Source organism: Pagrus major, chromosome 20 (assembly GCF_040436345.1).
Source record: "Pagrus major chromosome 20, Pma_NU_1.0".
Taxonomy (NCBI): domain Eukaryota; kingdom Metazoa; phylum Chordata; class Actinopteri; order Spariformes; family Sparidae; genus Pagrus; species Pagrus major.
This window is the reverse complement of record NC_133234.1, coordinates 26,824,419-26,845,793: the sequence shown is the minus strand read 5'-3', so window position 1 is coordinate 26,845,793 and position 21,375 is coordinate 26,824,419. Positions and strand designations below refer to the sequence as shown.

Below are 21,375 nucleotides of genomic sequence, written 5' to 3'. Positions count from 1 at the left end.
CGTGTGGTGTCGTCACCTTATTGGTGGACGCCGGTTGATCCACTCTCTGAGTCTTCAGCTCGGCGATCTCGGCCTCCAACAGGTGGATCACCTCCTCGTAGTCCATCTCCATCCCCCTCGCCTGCTTCTGAGCCGCCTCGGCCAGCTGGATCCGAGTCCTCAGAGCCCGACTCTCCTCCACTCCGAGCTTTACCTCCTGTGGCGGAGGAAGGAGGAAGAGGAGAGGGTGAAGGAGGGAAGTGAGGGAGGACAGAGGAGACATTCATCATCAGACCTCAACAAGCTCACAGATTACTCAGCAGACTATCAGCCGGCCTCGGCTCAGAGCCCCTCAACCCTCATAAATCTTTCAAGGTGCTGGAGTCATGATTTTGAATTCCTGGTGTCAGGGGGAGTTAGTGTAACGAAGCTCTTTGCTTTGGCCTGAAGGAGGCTTCACTGGATCAGTCCCAGCAGGACTCACCCGAACCGTCGCCTCACATTTCTGTCTCTGATAAGGTCAGCAACATTTGGGAAACCAAAACAGGACAGAAGAGGAAAGAAACTGTAAAATGAGCCTGTTTTTTATTCATTCAGGACGAAATTATTCAACTCACTATAATTATTAATGTGTACTTCTGTTAGTGTTAGTGCAGCTGGTGGGGATGTCATCAGTTCTGCAGGTATTTGGTCATAAACCAGTGTTGGACACCACGCTGATGCAACGTCAGGTGAACTGCTCCTATAAAATGTCGACCTGATGATGGAGCTTACATAAAAACGTATTATGCCTGTAATGTATCCTGAGGGAAACATGAACGTCTGAATCACAATCCACCCAGTAGATGTTTCAATATCTCAGGCTGAGTCAAAGAGGTGGACAGACAGAGCTGTGGCTACACGTCTATCCTTTATTCTTTCAGTGGTTCTGATTACTATAAAGTCCAGTTGATGATAAGTGAGGTGGTGTCGGTGCTTTCGTGACTCACTCCATCTGGTTTCAACAGAGCTGCAGTTCATGTACAGTCAGTGTGTGAGGCTGAGAGGAAAAGCAGCCCCTTCGAGTGGCAGTTACATAACTGCCAGGGTGGTGAAACAGACACCCGCAACAATTAAGACGCTGTAACCCCTGGTGACTGGGAAGCAACTCCTCCCAGTACTGTGGCAACACTGGAAACCAGTAACTGAAACCATCCAGCCTGGAGTAAACAGTGGGGCTCCTGCAGCGCTGCTCTCACCGGACAGTAAAGTGATCCTCAGTGGTAGTAAAAGATAACGAGGCTGTGCAAATGAAATGAGTCAGGAGCTCTGAGCCCGGGAGGAGACGCTGACGGAGAGTGACTCGGCACTGTTACACCACTGGAGACACAACTGCTGTCGACAAACCTTTACTTCATTTACATTTCACAATTACGTTGTCCCATTTCAAAAGGGGGAGATTTCAACCAGGGCCCCTTTAAATCTGTCCTGAGGTTTAGGGGTAAAAAGTGGAAATGTGATTGAGCCTGAGCTCTTCAAGTGTGTTGATGACAGGTGGGAAACTCCCTCTGCTGATGAGGCAGCAGTTCTGCGTGAGGCGAGAATCTCCCAAAATCAGCAAGAACGTTTGTTACTAAACAGTCTGAATATTTTCTCCACCAGTGTTTTGTGGCTCAGGCGGAGGTGTGAGCTCAGAAGTGTTTTCTATTATTGTATAATCAGCCTTTACACACACACACACACACACACACACACACACACACACACACACACACACACACACACGTATGAAGCAGACCGGAGTGATTCTGGCAGCCTGGACTCTCCTCCTGTGGTGATGTCATATGTGGTGAGAGCGAACAGGACACACATGAGGAACACACAAGACGGGCTTATTTCTGAATACCACTCGGAAATCACACACCGTGAACACACACACACACACACACACACACACACACACACAGTGAGAGCAGTCCATCTGTTGGCTTCACTGTTCTCAGCAGGGTTACATTCAATTTTTAAATTCTGCAGATCGCTGTTCCAAGAAAAAGACAAAAAACAAAAAAAAGAGCACAAACAGACAGATGGAGATGAACTGCGGACGGAAGCCCACAGCGATTATAACGGACCAGAACACACTCAGTTTACCTCCACTTCAGAGTCTCAGCATCTCAAGGTTGAAATTGTTCCCTCCCTTGTGATTGTTCTGATGGGTTTCACCTGTCACCAATGTCTCCTGTGTATTTGGTCAATGAGTTTTCCTCCTCTCTTCAGTTAGTTATCTCTCCCTGAGTACTGAAGTCCTGTGCTCCTTGTGTTCCTGTCTGTGTTCCTCATGTTCCTGCCTGTGTTCCTCGTGTTCCTGCCTGTGTTCCTGCCTGTGTTCCTCATGTTCCTGCCTGTGTTCCTCATGTTCCTGCCTGTGTTCTTCGTGTTCCTGCCTGTGTTCCTCGTGTTCCTGCCTGTGCTCCTCGTGTTCCTGCCTGTGTTCCTCGTGTTCCTGCCTGTGCTCCTCGTGTTCCTGCCTGTGTTCCTGCCTGTGTTCCTCATGCTCCTGCCTGTGTTCCTCGTGTTCCTGCCTGTGTTCCTGCCTGTGTTCCTCTTGTTCCTGCCTGTGTTCCTTGTGTTCCTGCCTGCGTTCCTCGTGTTCCTGCCTGTTCCTCATGCTCCTGCCTGCGTTCCTTGTGTTCCTGCCTGCGTTCCTTGTGTTCCTGCCTGTGTTCCTGCCTGTGTTCCTCATGCTCCTGCCTGCGTTCCTCATGTTCCTGCCTGTGCTCCTCGTGTTCCTGCCTGTGTTCCTGCCTGTGTTCCTCATGCTCCTGCCTGTGTTCCTCGTGTTCCTGCCTGCGTTCCTCGTGTTCCTGCCTGTGTTCCTCATGTTCCTCGTGTTCCTGCCTGTGTTCCTTATATTCCTGCCTGTGTTCCTCGTGTTCCTGCCTGTGTTCCTTATGTTCCTGCCTGTGTTCCTTATGTTCCTGCCTGTGTTCCTCGTGTTCCTGCCTGTGTTCCTTATGTTCCTGCCTGTGTTCCTCGTGTTCCTGCCTGTGCTCCTCATGTTCCCCGTGTTCCTGCCTGTGTTCCCAGTGCTTCTTTGGTGTGTGCTTTATTTAGTTTTTGTAACTGTGTGATGCACTGGGGCCCGAAAAGTTAGTTGTTTCCATAAATAACCGCACAAGTCATCAGCAGAATCCAGCAGATGAGTTATGAGTGTGTACTGTCAGAAAGAAGACCGTACACTAATGCATAGATTACAGTTCATTCACAGTGTTGTGTGTGTGTATGTGTGTGTGTGTGTGTGTGTGTGTCACAGTGAAGTGGGTCACAGTACGTTAAATGTATAGATGATTTTAAAGTGCAGCTGGTGGAGTGACTGTGTGAGTGCGTCTGTGCACGACTGGTTTGGTAACTAATGGATCTCAGCAGGAGCCGTCTTCCCTCCAGCTGAGGCCTCGGGGGTCTGGTGGGACCCCCCCATCTTTACGCCTGACCTCAAGCTTTAACAAGGGATTATGTCAACCACCTCCCCTCTGCTGCTCATCCTCCTGTTAACCAGGAAAGGAAACATAATGGAAGAAAAACCTTCAGCGGGCAGCGAGATGCAGAACAAAGGAGCGGCGGACGTCCTGTTTCCATCCTGAAGCCGACAGTCTGAGGTTTCACTGAGAAATGATGCTCGAATCTGTATTCATGGCAGTTTGCTGCTTTGTTCTGCTGTTATGTAACACTAATGTAATCTCTAAGCTGCTGATTCCACTGAAAGCCATGACAGCGCTGGTAAAATGCCACCCTCAGAGGAAGGAATATTAAATGCACTTTAGGTAATGCAGGACCGTGCGTTAAAGCACTCAGGTGTACTGTACTGTAGGAAAACAAGGGTTTTGTTGGAGACGTGTTTCTAGCGATGCATCACGGATGTGATCGGCCTCTGAAGCTGAGCTCACAGTCAGTATAAACCCAGTGTTTGAGTGCTTCTGGAGGATATTTTAAGTATGTAACTCAACAAAATATATCAAAAAAGGTCCAGTCATTTTAGACATTTAAATTCAGAAGTGTTACATACGAGGGACCCTGTTCGAACGATCTGAGGTGAAGGGGCCAAAGCAAACGGCACAAGTGCTTTGAGGGCGTCTAACTCCCTTTTGCCACTGAAACGGACGATAATTAGTCATGGATGTGTTCTGGGCAGAACATAAATTAAACCAATCAGAACATCATCTTCCATCTCCTTTAAGAGCCAGGTGCATCAGGATCTGGAGCGTTTACACAGCTGCACTCGTCTCCACTGAGGGACGGGGATGTGGTTTGACTGCATATGAAAGGAAGACAGAGCCCACAATCTTTAATCTTCGCTCTCAAAAGTTTGCCTTTTTGTTTCCTGTTACCATCTTCTGTCCCTAACCTGAACCATGACTTAGTAGCCAGGCACAGAAATTTTAAGAAGCGAGAATTTGAAATGACGCAATAATTTAACGTAATGCAGTCAAGAGCTGTCCTTCTCGTCTGTCTTCAGGGTTGAACAAAACATCCCGTTGGACATAGATTTTATTTTTAAAAATGGGGTCTCAAGCCGGCTGGTAGGCCACCACAGGTTTAATCTTTAGCAGTGTGTTGTTTTTTATAATCTTATCATCTGTTTTTTTAATGGCTGCAGCAACTCGCAGGACATCAGCCTGAGTGCAGGAAGTTCACGACATGAAGTGAATCCTCTTAATAATCCTCGGGTCCAAAACACCGATATGAAAATGTCCCGGCCGAGTCTTTGTTGTTGCAGTACATCTGTTCGCCGCTTCTAAATGTAGATATCGATCGGATTATGCAACAGGATGAAAGTTGAGAGGCGGCAGAGTGGGAGTCAGAGAGGCTGAGACCCTTCAGATATGATTCACAACAAACAAACACACAGAGGAGGAACTGCTTCAGAGCCCGAAAAAGATTCAATGGTGGCCTCCCACTGCAAGTCCTGCTGCTGTGTGAGTCCGCCTCAGCCTCCCACACACACACACACGCACACGCACACACACACACACGCACACGCACACGCACACACACACACACACACACGCACACACTTGAAAATAGAGAAAGAAAATTGAGCTCAGGGCGAGTTTGGTTGGTCTTTGACTGCAGGTTTGTGTGTGTGTGTGTGTGTGTGTGTGTGTGTGTGTGTGTGTGTGGAGCTTCACCTGCAGATCTATTTTGAAAGAAGCACCCCTACAGAAGCCCACACACACCCTCCGAGCAGATGAGAATAGAAACTCTGAAAGCCTCTGAGTCCACATCAGCACGTCCTGAACACATTAACATGAATTACACTTCATGAATGTTGTTGTTGTGAAGTTTGCAAAGCATCATGGGAAAGTAGGATGTTTGTATGCAAATGTTTGTAGGAGCAGGTTTGTTCGTCCCGTGCTGAGATTCGATCGGTGCTGTAGAGGCTCAGAAAGTTAGTTCATGATCTTTCCTTTGTTGTTGTTCCCGAACAAACTGGGCTCAACTTAGTACATCACGTCTTTTCTCGATACACAAAACCTGTAACTATGCACACAATTCCAAAAAACCTTAAAGCTCAAGTATCAAAAACAAAACTCTTCAGTTGTGTTGCACCAACACTTCAATTTAACTGTGATCCAGGATGAACTCTTAACATTACTGCATTTTTTAGATGGATTAATCAAAATAATCAAGTTCCTGGAATAAAATTAAGAGACGGAAACATCGTGTTGTTTGATCAAACTGCACATTTCAAAGTGGCCTTTTAAATGTGACCCGTCCAAACACACCTGTTCACTGATGGTGCTGTTTGATCAGCAGCCTGCTACGTCTCACCTGTCAGGTGTGAGGGAGAAGTGCTCACTAACACATTTTAACAAGTTTGTGAGAGAAATATTTTGTTTGTGTGCACAGAAAAACAAAAGAGCTGCCTTCATATATTTTTTGTGTGAATATCTGCAGAGTTTAAAGTCTGCTGTTGCATAAAATGAAAATACTCAAATAAGGTACAACTACCTTGAAATTGTAGTTAAATACAGTACTTTTTTCAAATTGTAACCACAAAACCGACATCAACACAACCTGATTATTGAAGCAGTCACGTTCATGAACCTGCAGCAGGTGTGACTCACCTGTTTCACTTTGCTGAGCTCCTCCTCCATCTGATGGTGAACTCTCTGAGACTCGACCAGCTGCTCCTGAACAAGTCAGCAACAAACAGGAAGTCAGTCGGAGGTATGCACACAAGCGAACAGGAAGTACGTCGCGCAGCCACAGTGACGAACGCGGTCGTCTCACCTGCAGCCTCTTGATCTCCCTCAGAGCCTCGATGTGCTCCTTCCTCAGCCTCTCCATCTCCTCCAGGTCGTCCGAGTCCGACAGTGACGGCTGCACACAGATGAACACAAATGTCTTCATTTTTACATCATTTAACACCTTCTTAATTAATCAGCAGTGGTGGAGAATACATCAGGTTTGTGATCAGGAAACTTCAGACTATGAATAAATAAACCCTTACTGTTCAAATCTGTGGGATTTAAATGAAAGATTCATCCAGATTTATTCAATATTTCACTGAACATTTGGACATTAAAGTGTAAAACAACATGTTCTTGTGCATTTATATATATATTTACATTAATTATATGTTATATATAAACAAGTGACCCTTGTTCTCTACTGTCATCGACTTCAGACACTCCTCAATAACTTAAAAACATTTTTTTATGTCAGGTTAACTTCTTGTGTCCACACAGTTTTGTTTTGTGTGTGTCAAAAAGTCCTCGAGACAAATTCTGCAGCGACTAAAAAAACACATCAGCGATCACAAAGAGTTTCTGTGGGAATGAATGGACTTCTGGTTGACTCGCACACGGACACGGAGCTATGAGGAGACAAAGTGAAAGATCAAACAAAACAGGAAATGATGCATTCGCTGGGACTATTTTCTGCGGTGGATTAATCCACATCTGGTGTTCTGGTGAGTGTCTGGCAGCAGCGCGGTGTGTGTGGCACTGGGTCAGTAACAGTATGTACAGTTGTTTCTCCTGTGTGTTGCTCTCAGGCTGTGATTGATTATTGATCTGATTCTGTGTGACACCGGCAGTGAAGAAAATCGTTACTCCCTGCTGGTGGGACGGTTCACACAAAACAGATCGATGTCGGAGCGTCCACATCGAGTGGTCGGGACCAGAACACCGGCACATGAAACCAGCTAACGACCGAACAGGGCGATGACAGGGATTTAACGACACTCATGGTGTCACTTCCTGTCATGTACTGCAGTGAGCTCCTACCTGTTGGTTTGTGGGTGACTCCAACAAACTGCACAGATCATCAGACGTGAACCTCGATCCCGGCTGGGTGACGGCCAACTCCTCCAGCTGAGGCTTGAACAGCTCCCTGATCAGGCTCTCGAAATCTGTGCACACAAATACACACTGGTATACACATCGTGGTCACAGCTGGTTTTATAAAACGTCATGACTTCCCTAAACTGTGTGCAAATAAACATCAGTGGGACAAACAGACTCCATGTTTCTACTCAAAGACAGAAAGAAGTTCATGTAGAACATTTGCTGAATTCACAAGAAGGAACAAATAAGTCAGAATCAGTCAGAGACAGAGTTTCACACAGTTTATAAAGTGTCTCCAACTCAACAACTCACTAAACTGACACATTTGTTAAGGGAGTCTGGGGACAAAGAAGTCGCCTATACTGGTTACTGTTTAGTGTATCTGTAAAATGTGACATGTTTAGATCAATAAAATGTTTCTTCTTTCATAAATTGAGTGTAAATGGTGAAATCAGTGTAAACAGTGTGTTCAAACAGCTGCTGAATGTTGGCAGGTCAGACTTTAGCACTTTAGACACAGAAGCAGACAGGCTGGTGCAGCCATGCTGCCACAAACTGACACTTTCTACAAGGAAACACACAACTTACTGTTTTCATTTAATGCTGAATTTACAAGAAGGAGACAATGATTCAGAATCTGTCGAAAGTGTTTCACAAAGTTTGTTCAGTTTCTCCTCATGAAACAACTCTTAAAATCACTACATTTGTTAAGGGAGTCTGGTGATGATCTTCTTCTCCCAGTAAGGATCCAAAGCGTTCACTTACAACAGAGTATTCTTAAACTTTTTGTGTAGCTTTATTTTGGTAAAATATCTGAGCATTTCTTTCACATCTGCAAACAAAAAAGCAACAAATTCTCAGTAGTTAAATCTCAGGCATGAAGGAGAAGGTCATCGTAAAGAAGTAGGACAGTGTTTGTCCGGGACTGAAGGGTTCAGACGCTCAGCTCGATAGTAAATGTAACTGAACGTTGGGTTTGTTTCAGGGTAAACGGGGAGGTCAGGGTTCAGTGACTGGAGGGTAAAGTCAGGTGCAGCTGTCTCACCTGTGACGGCCACCGTCCCCGCAGGATCAGCTCCTAGTCTGGACCTGATCGCCTGCCGCTGAGCCTCTGTGGGCTTCAGACCGAGCAGATCCAGAGCCTGCACACACACACACACACACACACACACACACACACACACACAGATCAATACACACTCAGCTGATGGTGGCGACGCCCCTCAAACACACACTGACCTCATGCATCCTGTCACCATCCAATAAAAACCCTGTATCTCTTTAGACTTGGTGACAGCTGATTGGCTGATGTGTCCGTGGCCTCGGGGCAGAATCTGACCTACCAGGCTTGTTGTTTAATCATGAAGTCGGAACGTAACTGAGTACATTTATTCGAGTACTGTGCTCGAGGTACTTTGATTGAATATTTCCATTTTCTGCTTCACTTCACTGAATTTTGGAGACAATTTCTACTCTTTTTTAATAACTTAAGTTACTAGTTACTTTGCAGATTACATGCTGCATCAGAGTCAAAGTAGCACATGAATTTATTTATTTATTTTATCAGTAATCAGATAAAAAAAAAACTGACCAACCCAGAATACACAGTACAGTATAAACATACATGTAAATATATATATCATTTACTTATACTTATGATATGTGTACTATCAGATACATTAAGACTTTTACTCAAGTACTATTGATATGGAAGTAATATTTTAACACCATTTAATCATTTAAACTCTGTTGGAAGGTTTAAATCTTACTGACCAGTTAAAAATAATAAAACTAAGTATTTTATTTATAAAAAAATGTAAAAATGTCTTTTCATTTTGGGATTATGTAGATTAATCACTCAAAAACTACATGAAACAATTTAATATTCAACCTTAAGACGATAAAGCACACTGACACATTGCACTGACTCAAGCTGCAGCTAATGATTATTTTCAATACTGACTGATTTGTTGATTATTTTCAGTATTAATCAGTTATTAATTTAGTAAAAGGCCGGAAATTGTTAATAATCCTATTATAATGAAACCAGAGAATGTTTACACTTCATCAATTACCTGAAGTTTTAATTGAATACAAAAGCTGTTTTTAATTATTTGTCTGTCAATAATCAATTAATGTAAAATGTTTCAGAAAGTCTCAATGAGACTGAAAGGTCCACTTGTACCAGAAGACAACCTGGTGGTGGGACAGGACTCAGCTCTTTATTCAGATTAAAAATACATCACGCACACACACACACACACACACACACACACACACACACCTGCTCCACCCGCTCCAGTTTGAGGCGACAGCTGGTGCTGAGGGAACATTTCCTCTGATGTGGCTGACTGCTGGCAGGTTCTGGAGACAGACAGAGATTTTTAAAAATAAACTCAATTAGCAGCGTTTGACCATCCATCCATCCTTTATCTGCCTCTTCTCTGGTGGCAGCACTGGATGTATCTTTAACCTGAGACCGTGGCATTTTAACATTCGTGAGCGTGAAGCTTTGGGAAATCTTTGACAAGACGTCGGGACAATTTCCAGCTAATCCAAAATGAGATGTTTTTCTAACCCGAGGTGAGACCTAACCAGACCATAAGCACAGCGATTTTATAAAGACACAGAACAACCACAAAGAGACAAAGAACAACTACAAAGAGACACAAAACCACACACAGATAACATGATAGCATGGCCTCGTTGATGTCAGTGGTTTTCTGTCTCGTTCAGTCGGGGTGTCTTGCTCTGTGGGAGGCTTAAACATGTCTTTGTTTCATGACTCTCATGGTGGTGTGGAGCTCCCTCAGGCTGCACAGTGTCAGTTCACATGGTGGAAGTGGTCGTCTCTTAATCCCAAATGAGCTGAATAATCTGAAATCCCAGCTGGTGTACTGGTGTTGGTAAACTGAAGCGACTGTTGGAGGTCCCCTTCGTCCTGAACACGTATCAGCCCTCAGACTCGGAACCACTCTTCAGTCCAAAGATGTGACGTCAGACGGCGAACAAAACAATCCACATGTACATATGGAGAAAGACCTCAGGATCCCTCACTCACACAGAGATGCGATGATGCTTCACACCCTCTTCAGCCAATCGTAGGCCAGACCTCCCACCTGCCCCACTTCCTCCTCCGACAGGCAGCCAACCAACAGGCCATCTGTCCCTCACTCTCCATCCTGCATCACCTCTCCATCAGATCGGATTTACACTTCGCAGCAGGGCGTCTGTGCACAGGCATGAGTGTCTGCATATATTTGAAACCTTTGGTGTTTTAACGTTTGATATCCTGACATACTGGAACAGAAACAGATGCCGTGCCCCTCCCCCTGCGCATCAGATCGGCCTCTGATTGGTTGATTGGTTGAAAAGTTGGGCTCTTCTACTAAAACAATGTGTTGAGGAGACTTTAACCTTCCTCACACTAATACATTAACAGAAATGGCATAGGTCCATCACATAGACCTCTTTTAATGACATCATCTCTTCAGGAAACGGTTTAACAGCAGCGACTGGAGACTTTTCTTGAAATTGGTTTGATATCTGTACTACAGTCGGATGGATCTGCTGCATGCACGTTAACCCACTGAGCAAAAACACATCCAAGAAAACCTGGGGCGTTAGCTTACCTGATGAAGGTTGGATGAACAAAGCATGATAGTAAATAAAGCTGATAAAGAGCTCTTCTGGTAAAGTGCATGCCTCGTGCAGGCTAATTTAGCTGATTGATCATAAAAGTCACGTTGCAGTGAGAGATACTCGTCAGTCTGATCACAGATCACAGGTACGTACCAGGGTTTGTGTTGGTGACGCTGTCGCTCTCTGGCGGGGAGGGGACACATGTCTGCTCCGTTCTGGCTGGAGACACTCGCACCTGCAAACATTAACACGACTGATTCAGAGTGTGTTCATGGGTCATGATCTGATCCAGTGACTGACGTATTGAGGTTTGAGCCCTCTGTTCTGACATGACCTAAGGTGCTTGTGTAACATCTTTCAAATGAATTAATTAAGAGGGTCTTCTGAGGAAATCTTGTCCTGGTTTTCAGATGATCAAACACAAAACTATAAAGACAGCATCCTTGGCCCTGTTCAGACCTGGTATCATCATCAAATCACAGGTGGACAGCTCTAAGTACAGGTGTGATGAGGATGCTTTTTTAGATTCAGTCACTCAGACCACAGTCTGGACCGCATGAGACCACAATCTTTTTTCGCGGTTTGTAGAAGAAGAAGAAGAAGAAGAAGAAGAAGCCACGGTGGCTGATCTCCATGTGGTTCACTGTGATGTAAATGACATGTTTGGTCTCTGTTAACCTGCCGATGTCAGCAGCAGATGTTTGTGAACACGCTGTTTAATTGAACTAGTAAGCACAACATCACCAGACTCCCTTAGCAAATGTAGTTATTTTAAGAGTTGTTTCATGAGGAGAAACTTAACAAACTTTGTGAAGCGTTGTCTCTGAATAGTTCTTCATTATTTGGGCCTTCTTGTAAATTCAGCAAATTTAGTGAAGTTCTTTCTTTAAAAAAAACCTCTGTAAAAAACATTGTGTCTGTTTGTGCCAGTGATGTTTATTTGCATATAGAGTGGAAAGGTGAGATCTGATCACAAGAGGTCACTCAGACGCTGTCCACCAGTGATCGGTCTGAAGGGGGCCTTGTTTGGATGTCTGGGCTGCACTGGATCTCACACCTGGCTGACGTTGACTGCTGGCAGAGTCTCACTCGCGGGGTTTCGGCTGGAGGTGATCTTTGTTACCACGGCGGGCTGTGGAGGCGTGACGCCCAGCCCCGGGGGCCTGGCCTGGGGTCCACCTCCTCCGCCGGAGCCCTGGAGGGAGATTGGGCTGTGAGGCCCACTGCTGGAGCTGGAGGACGACCTCCGCCGGATGAAGGCAATTTCCACTGTGGGGTCCGGTCTGAAACACACGGGACGAGGAGATGTTGTTCAGGAGAGACACTTCAGGTGAACAGAGTAAAAATGTTAACTTATATATCACTATGAAACACCAGTCGACTAAAATTCAGACAATTCATTTTGTTTTCTGATATTTTATGTTTAAATATGCAAATAAGGGTTAATTTAATATGCACTCATTTGTGTAAATGTCTAGAACAGAAATCTGAACTTAAATAAACACCTAAATGTGTATTTTTGAGGTTTTCTTTCCCCTTTTTTAGACAGAAGATTGTTATGGAAGCAAAATAGACCAAAATTTCAAAAGTGACCGTTTCCCGTCATATTCCAACTATAACATCTTAATAAAATCAACTGAAATGAGAATATTGGTAGGTGTAAGTATAAAATATTGAACTAATGTCTATAATAACACATGACTACCACTGAGCGAAGACAATCACTGTAGGTTTGTATCTTGAGCATGTTGACTAAGAAATGACTCTACTCACAAACTGAATCATGGATTAACAAATAGCTTTCGTCTCATTCATTCTGGCGGCATCTTATTTTAGAGACAAAGTCTGTTTTTGTTTCTTCTAAATCTTGAATAAGTTACACGTTTGAAAAAGTCTCCAGGTGTGTTGGACCTGAGTTTGGTGCGTGTCAGGATGCTCCTGGCCTCCTCATACGTCACTCCGATCAGGGACTCTTTGTTGATGGACACCAGCTGGTCCCCGACCTGCAGCCTGCCGTCCTGAAACAGCACAAATACACAGAAACATTCAGATCCTCGTGTTCAACTGAGCCACTGGGACAGAGATACAACAATGTATTGTTTCTTTAATCACAATTTGGTTCCCACTTTTACATTTTTCTGGTAAAAGTGTAGAATTTGGATTATGTAGCAGTTGAAGACATGGGTTTGGTTTTTGCTCTAGCTCACAATAATTACACCAATCGTAACACAATGGAGTAAAAGCAGTGTTTGGCTTTGAACGTTGAGATTCTGTGTAGTAGAGACAAAATACTTCACATCTGAGAAACAAATCATATAGTTAACAAATCACATTCAATGAAGCAAGTTAACTACTTTGTTGAGTTTTCACATAAATCCAAGTGTCATCTGCGTAACAGTGGTGGTTCAGTTTACAGCAGACGAAACCAAAACAAGAAGGGGTCCCAGAATAGAGCCTGGGGGAACACCACAGGTTACCAACGCGACGATGAAGGTCTGTCGCTGGTACTCTGAACATACGTTGTTTTGAGAGTCACTGGTAATCGACCGATTCAGTTGTTTAGGTTTGAGGATGTGTTGTTCCTCTTCTTATCATCAGGCCTACATTACGTGATATTAGCTCTAACGATGTTGTTTTTTGTTTGTATTTAAGCCCTAACGACACTTTCTTGGTAAAATGCTTTCTATTTTGTTGGATTTTAAAGGCCCTCTTTTTTTATCTTTGTTTCATTTTCTAACATTTTTCATAATTTCTATAGTTTCTGTCCAAACGCGACGACGTCTACATCACAGAATCACTTGTGTTCATGTTAAAGCACTCGGTGAGGACGCCGACCTTCTGGCAGTCTCCTCCAGGCACTATTTCCTGAATGAACACCATTGGTCCTTCTGCGCGGTTAGCTCCGCCCTTGATGACGAGCCCCAGGCCTGTTCCCTTGGCAACGCATATCAACTGAATGACACTGTCACTGGAAAGAGAAACAGAGAGTGGGGTTGACAGTAAGAATGATTAAAAACCACAAAGCCACGCCGCCGCTCACATTCAATCCCACCATGACATAATCTCAACCCTCCTCCTCCTCCTCCTCTTCCTCTCTCTATCCTTCTCTCTGGTCTTCCCACACTTCTCTGTGAATTTGCTGAAGATGCTTTTCACTATTTTTAGCAGTTGCTGGTGTTCCCATGCTGCAGACGTACAATTTAACAGTTTATGTAAGCACCTTCCAAAAAACAAAGAAATACCTTCAGAGAGGAGCTCTTCATTTACGCTGTGAGGCTGATGAATGTGCCGTCTACACACGACATGCGTGATCACAGGATGGTTTGAACATTTATTTAAATACAATTTTAGATTCAAATAAAGTTATTTATTCTTCAGCTGATATTTGTATGTATGTAATCAAACACTGACAAAGTCTTCTGGCTCCACACTCGACCTAAGTGATCCGTAACTCTACACAACAGCTGGGGCCTCGCACAGAAGACGTTGAAGCTGAAATCTGCTGCAGCCTACCTGAAGGCGTGCGTGGGCGTGTGCACGGTGTAGGTGGGGTTGGCAGTGTAAGGGGGGGCATGGGTGTAGGCAGTGACCCCCTCTTTAGGACTGAGGAGCTGGGGGCTCTCTGATCTGGAAGAGGAGGAGGAGGAGGCCGTGTCTGTCAGCTTCCCTGAACAGAGACGAGAAGAAGAAGAAGAGGAGGAAGAGGGAGAGTGAAATAGAAAGAGGAGTGGGAGCGAGGTGGAGGTGGAGGTGGAGGTGGAAAGAAAGGTGACAACAGGTTCAATCGGATTACTTTCCTAATCATAAAGATTTCTCACCGTGGCATGAAACTAAAATCAAAAGGTGTTGAGAATGAGGACATTTTGGAAAGTCAGGACATCTTCACAAAGAAAGTCAAGCATTTCTGGAATGTCAGAGATCTTTGCAAAGAGAGAACGTACTCTGCCTTTTGGAAAGTAAGTGTACTTTTTAAAAAAGTTTTCTTTGCAAAGTGATGCCATTTTTACAACGTCAAAAAAAAATGTGACGTGTGGACATTTTTGGAAAATCGGGACATTTTTGCTGAATGAGGGCATTTTATTTATAAGTCAGGACATTTTTGAAGCAGCAGGACAAATGAGGACATTTTGTGCCATCTTTACTTTCCTTAAGGAGTTAAAGACGGTTTGAAGGTGGAAGCGCAGCCTCAGGTTGAGGTTAAAGTTCGGTGAATGTGTCTAATCGATGAGGCTCATCACAAATGTTGACATCAAAATTTTAGTTCACAGGTGAAAATAGCCGATGGCATGTGAAAATGTGTGAAAGCATTGATTTCACATGTGAAAAAGCAAATGTAATGTCATTTGTCATGAAAACGTCCAGCTCACATGTGACATTGTTTTATTTTCACATGTGAAATATTGATTTTTACATGTTAAAGAGGAAATTTCACAACAATCAATAAAACGTGTCTATTTGTGGGTGTCGTACCTGTGGAGAGCTGAGGGGGAGAGATTCGTCCTGAAGCGGTGATATTATTGGAGCCGTACTTTTCCATCAGCTCAGCAAACTCCCTCCTGAAGGACACACACACACACACACACACACACACACACACACACACACACACACACACACACACACGTATCATGTTTAAATTACATTTTCTGAAAGCTGAAAATTTCACTCTATATTCAAATTTGACAAAGTGTAAAAATACTCCACTACAAGTTCTGCATCTTAAAAATAGAAAAGGTAAAGATGTTCTGTTCGATAAAGATCCCTTTGTTTTATTTTAAGAAATATGAAAGTGTTGACGGGAGCTGTAACGTTTGGAGGTGGAGGAGATCTGAAGTTGTACTGTTTTGGAGTTTAGGGTTTGAATGAGGTTTATTAACAACAATCTCTCCACTTTCCCTCAAAATAAGATGTTTGATATATTGTATTTATTTGTCTCTAAGCTGATCTGAAAACACCTGTGAAACTGAACTGTACTCCTCCTCGCTCTCAGGTCTTTATTCTGGAGACTTAAATCTGAGTGCAGGCTGATGAGATGTACTTTCACAGTGGTGTGTTTGGGTGAGGTGGATGATCTGTGAGTGTTTGTCTCCCTCACATGGACGCAGAGGAAACCTGAAGTCACTGCTCGGTCACACATCACTGTGTGACCTGGATGTTAATGCCTTTATAACAGGATTCACAGACACAAACACTGTCTGACCGTTGTGACTCCACATGCTTTCTTCTGTTTTTGCGTTAATATCACAGTCTTATTTTGTGTGTGAAGAAACTAAACTTAAGTGTTTAAAATGTTTTATCTCAAGTTTCTTGTGACACAATTTTATCTCAACAACACATTTAACTACGACCATTGAAAAGAGTAGCAGCAGAAATAACACTGTTTAATGAAATATAAAGTTTAAAGCATAACTACAGCACCAAACACACAGAGCACTCATGCTCGTCCACGTGAAGACTTTTCACACTAAGCAGAGTTTCATCCTAGAAATTGGCACGGACAATAAATAATAAATACAAATAGCTCAAACTCCACATTTTAGAGTGGCTGTTTCTAGTCACCTATCCGAGGCACACCTGTGCACTAATCATGCTGTTTAATCAGCATCATGTGTCACACCTGTCAGGTGGAGGGATTATCTTGGTGATAGAGATGCTTTCAAACTTTTTCACAAAATCTGTGAAATAATTATTTTATGTGCAGGCAAAACTTTAATCTTTGACTTCAACTTGTGAGAAATGGGAGGAAAAACAAAAGTGTTGTTTTTTTTGTTGACTGTTTTTAATAATAATAAAAAAGCCATCATGCTGGTGCTGCAGGAAAAGTCAGAGGACACCACAGTCAGAAGGTTTCATCCTCTGAGGCAGATAAATGTGAGTGTTGAGATATTTCAGTGGTGAACCAGCTGACAGACTGAACACCGCCGTCCCTGCACCAACAACGCTCGAGTCATTTCTTTGATGAAAGTAAGTCATAAAAAACACACTCCTGACAAGTGACGCATTAACTGTTCAGCCCCGAATAATAATACACTTTATTCATGTAGCACCTTTAAAAACGCTCAAAGAGTTTTGACAGGAAGACGATGTGACAGAGAAAACAGTCGAGTCAAACACAAGGAAGCCTCGTCTGACGATAAAACAAGAAGGCAGAACAGAAAAATGTAGAAACAAACGGTCAGTATGAGTCAGGACAAGTAAAAGGAAGAAAACAGACAGAACTAAAAAAAGAAAGAAAGAGATAAAAGAGAATATAATCAATAAAGGACAATAAGACAACATCACATGAGAGAATCTGAAAACAGATAAAAAGAGTAAGAGCAGTAAAAAAAATAAAGGATCATAAAGAGATTAAAATTAAACAAATAAAAGCAGTAAAGGACGGCGGTAAGAAATCACACGAGGAACAAAACACAGATAAATAGACGTAAAATGAAAAGTTAGAAAGATGAAAACTGTGTTTCAAAAGTGATTTAGAAGAAGTAGCTGATTCTGCGAGCCTCATCTCCTCAGGTGGGTCCGGGTAAGAAGCGCCGTCACCTTTTAGTTTTGAGAGTCGACTCTGGAGCGACCAGAAGGGCCCGACCCGAGGTTCTGAGGCTGCGATCGGGCTCATATGGGGTCAGCTTTTACTATGTCACTTGGGGCGTGACCCAGACCCAGAGCTTTAAAAGTAATCAGTAAAATCATCAAATCAGTTTTAAAAAATGGACAGAGAGCCGGCGAAGAGCAGCTCGGACGGGAGTGACGTGATGTCGTCTGTTAACACCAGTACGAAGCCGAGCTGCCGCGTCCTGAACGAGTTCCCCCCCGAGAATCCAGCGACCCGACTGACTCTTCGTGTCGGGACAACAGCTTAAAAATGACATAAACCTCCAGGCTCGATCCCGAACTCACAAAACTCCATCAATGAGCTTAAACTCCACGTGTGTTATTCTGTTTTTATCCATTGAAGCTGTGAGGACACCAGAACCAAATCCAACCCCCCCTGCATGAGCTCATCGCAGTGTCCTCGCCGTGACCCGCTGTCCCGCCCCGAGGCAGCTGCACAGAATAATCATAATTTGTTTAAAGTGTGAAACAACAATGGAGGTCGAGCTTTGAGGTGAGTACCTGACGTGTCGGCACAAAGCTGCTTCCACACACACACACACACACACACACACACACACACACGCACACACACACACTGGCTGCTGCTTCGGTTTCGTAATAATAAAGATGGAAATGAAAGGAGGGACGACCTTTCCTCCGCAGCCAGTCACAACAACACAGACGCTTCCCATCAGCCGCTGTTAGCTGGAAACACCTTCTGTTCCTCAGCGCGTCACATCTGCTCACTTCCTACACACTCCTTCAACATTTCACGTCTGGAAACCATCAGAGCTTCAAACACACGACGACCGACTTCCATCGATACGCAATTATCAGTCAGTCAGTGAGCCACAGACTGAAGGACAGGAGACTCTGTCAGGTGTGTCTGAACCAATGAAAAAGCATTTGTCATCTTTGAAAGAAGAATCAGACGACAAAAGACAAATTCAGGTGATTCAGAAGAAATATCTTCACTAAAACAAGACGGTCTAATTCAGACGCTGGTTTGTTGTCAGAAGTAAACAAATGATGTATTTCCGTGATGATACGTGAACATTAGAGGTGTTTTTCTATCATGATATATAAAATATTACTGTAACTGCCAACCAGAATCACGAGGATCAAACTCGGGTCATGATTTGAGGATGTGGGGGACAGTGTTGGCGTCTCTGTGGGAGACAGTGTCTCTGTGGAGGACAGTGTTGGCGTCTCTGTGGAGGACAGTGTTGGAGGACGGTGTTGGCGTCTCTGTGGAGGACGGTGTTGGAGGACGGTGTTGGCGTCTCTGTGGGGGACGGTGTCTCTGTGGAGGACAGTGTTGGAAGATGGTGTTGGCGTCTCTGTGGAGGTCAGTGTTGGCGTCTCTGTGGGGGACAGTGTTGGAAGATGGTGTTGGCGTCTCTGTGGAGGTCAGTGTTGGCGTCTCTGTGGAGGACAGTGTTGGAAGATGGTGTTGGCGTCTCTGTGGAGGACAGTGTTGGCGTCTCTGTGGGGGACAGTGTCTCTGTGGGGGACACGCTGTCACGTTGAAGCAGAGCAGCTGGACCTGGACACACGAGGCGGCAGGCAGGGAGGAGACACATGGACTTTGTCTCTCAGGGACAAACACACGCTGTGTTTGTTTAACTCAAACATCTTAACTCCTCCTGTTGAAGTGTGGAAAGAGGCCAAAACCAGGAGCAGCCAGTTAATCTGTCAGAGTCCAGAAGACGAGAGCAGCAGAACCTCACAGGTCCAATATGGTAATGTGTCTGCTGGACTCATGTGTCTGCTGGACTCATGTGTCTGTTGGACTCATGTGTCTGCTGGACTCATGTGTCTGTTGGACTCATGTGTCTGCTGGACTCATGTGTCTGCTGGACTCATGTGTCTGTTGGACTCATGTGTCTGCTGGACTCATGTGTCTGTTGGACTCATGTGTCTGCTGGACTCATGTGTCTGTTGGACTCATGTGTCTGCTGGACTCATGTGTCTGTTGGACTCATGTGTCTGTTGGACTCATGTGTCTGCTGGACTCATGTGTCTGTTGGACTCATGTGTCTGTTGGACTCATGTGTCTGTTGGCTGATCACTGATCACAACCTTCATCTTCTCTACATGATGACAAGTTTACTCTGTCGGTACAAGAGATGGTGTACAGACAGCAGGAGGAGGAGGAGGAGGAGGAGGAAGAGGAGGAGGAGGAGGAGGAGGAGGGGGAGGATGAGGAGGAGGAGGAGGAGGATGAGGATGAGGATGAGGAGGAGGAGGAGGAGGAGGAGTAAAGCTGTCAGAATGTATGAAACCTGATACCATGTGTTGTAATTAAGCGATGTGCTGCAGAACTTTCTATTTGAAACATAAAATATTCAGACATCTCTTCTGTGTTGCTTCATCACGCTTCCACATCACACTGTCGAGTAACGGCTCATTTCAGGCAGCTCCTCCTCCCTTCTGCTACCTGCCACCATTTTCAAAATCCCTGTCGCTACGGGAAACAACCGAGCCGCCAGGCTGTGAAGCCGACGTTCATGGCGGCCAAACGGTGAAATGACACCATCGCGTGACGCACTGGGGCCAAAGGAGCTTACATTGTGGAAGAAGTGGCTGTAAAACGGTGGATACATTTCTTTGAGTGTCACAACTCCTGAGAACTGACTCGTTTGACTGTCAGAATTTGATCCATTCAGTCCAATTAAATTTGGAAAGTCGAGAAGAGCCGCACGATTAAATTGTGATGACTCCAAATCCCAGAAAACAACCGCAGCCTGCCGGTGAAAAGTGCAACCAGGGCCTGCAGCTGCTGTTTCTGCTGATCCTCGCGTTGCTTCGACTCCTCCGACCAGCTCGACTCCTCTCCTGAGCAGAAACCCGGCGGACAGACAGCCGGCGGAGCGTCCTTATTGTGTCACTGCGAGTTTGCGTCGACATGGCAGGCTGACGTGGAAAAGCACAGGGGACAGCAGAGTGCCAGGTCAGTTTACCTCCTGCCGGTGAACCGCAGGACGCCGCCTGTCAGACACACACATCCATCCCAGAGTTTACACCGAGGACGGATCCAACCGCTCACATGCTTCATTTCCAAAGGCAGCCAGAGCTTCAGGTAAAAACACCTGCCGCTCCTCTACACGTCAGCTGGTGTCGGGGAACCGTCACATCGGGAATACAACACGATCTTTACGCAGAACCTCTTCTTAAACACTGACTTCTCTTCTCCACACACTCGAGGATTCTTCTAGAAACCAGTTGGCACCCGGCTTGTGGAGCTGACAGCACCACAGAAACACATTAACAAGACTCAGCATCAGTGTTCATACATGTTCATACATGTTCATACATCCTGACCCGCTTATCTCAAGATTCCTCCACACCGGCCACATCCCCAATCATGCCGGGCTGAGTTGTAAAAGTTGGTGTATGATGAATGTTTTTTTAAATGAATGTCGATGTTGCTTCTGCTGCTTCTGAACAGGACGGCCTCAAACAACTGTTGTAGTGGGACAAGCTGTCTCATATCTTTGTCTTTGTCTTGCGTTATCTTGCTCGTGCGAGCCAGACCAGCGTCCTCGTAATCACTCCTCGCCGCCCGCATACGTTTCATCAAACCGTCTCCAGATGAGTCTTACCATCAAACGTAATCTCTGTTGCAGACCTGACAAACAACCAGACTATTGTCCAGTTTTCCTTCTTTCTTTTAAAATCGAAATGTCTTCAGAACTTAGGCTGTGAACGACGTCAGCGCTGTCGGACATGATGTTTGTGTTTATCCCTCGTGGACCTGGGATCCAATAGCAACAGAGGCTTAGACGAGATTTAGCGACACTGTGCAGAATTAACAGCTGAGCTTCAGTCAGAT

The 21,375-nt window shown here is 44.7% G+C and overlaps 1 protein-coding gene across 1 annotated transcript in view; it reads right to left on the bottom strand.

Moving 5' to 3' along the window:
- stxbp4 (syntaxin binding protein 4) overlaps positions 1-21,375 on the bottom strand; it is a 37,990-nt gene that overhangs the window by 7,171 nt on the left and 9,444 nt on the right. Inside the window, exons 6-17 of the mRNA XM_073490396.1 lie at positions 15,420-15,505; positions 14,463-14,616; positions 13,785-13,917; positions 12,861-12,967; positions 12,007-12,232; positions 11,103-11,184; positions 9,592-9,671; positions 8,353-8,449; positions 7,248-7,372; positions 6,250-6,339; positions 6,084-6,149; positions 17-196 (exon numbers count right to left, since the gene is read on the bottom strand). Coding sequence (XP_073346497.1) covers positions 17-196; positions 6,084-6,149; positions 6,250-6,339; positions 7,248-7,372; positions 8,353-8,449; positions 9,592-9,671; positions 11,103-11,184; positions 12,007-12,232; positions 12,861-12,967; positions 13,785-13,917; positions 14,463-14,616; positions 15,420-15,505 — 1,426 coding nt within the window. The remainder of the gene's footprint in view (positions 1-16; positions 197-6,083; positions 6,150-6,249; positions 6,340-7,247; positions 7,373-8,352; positions 8,450-9,591; positions 9,672-11,102; positions 11,185-12,006; positions 12,233-12,860; positions 12,968-13,784; positions 13,918-14,462; positions 14,617-15,419; positions 15,506-21,375) is intronic.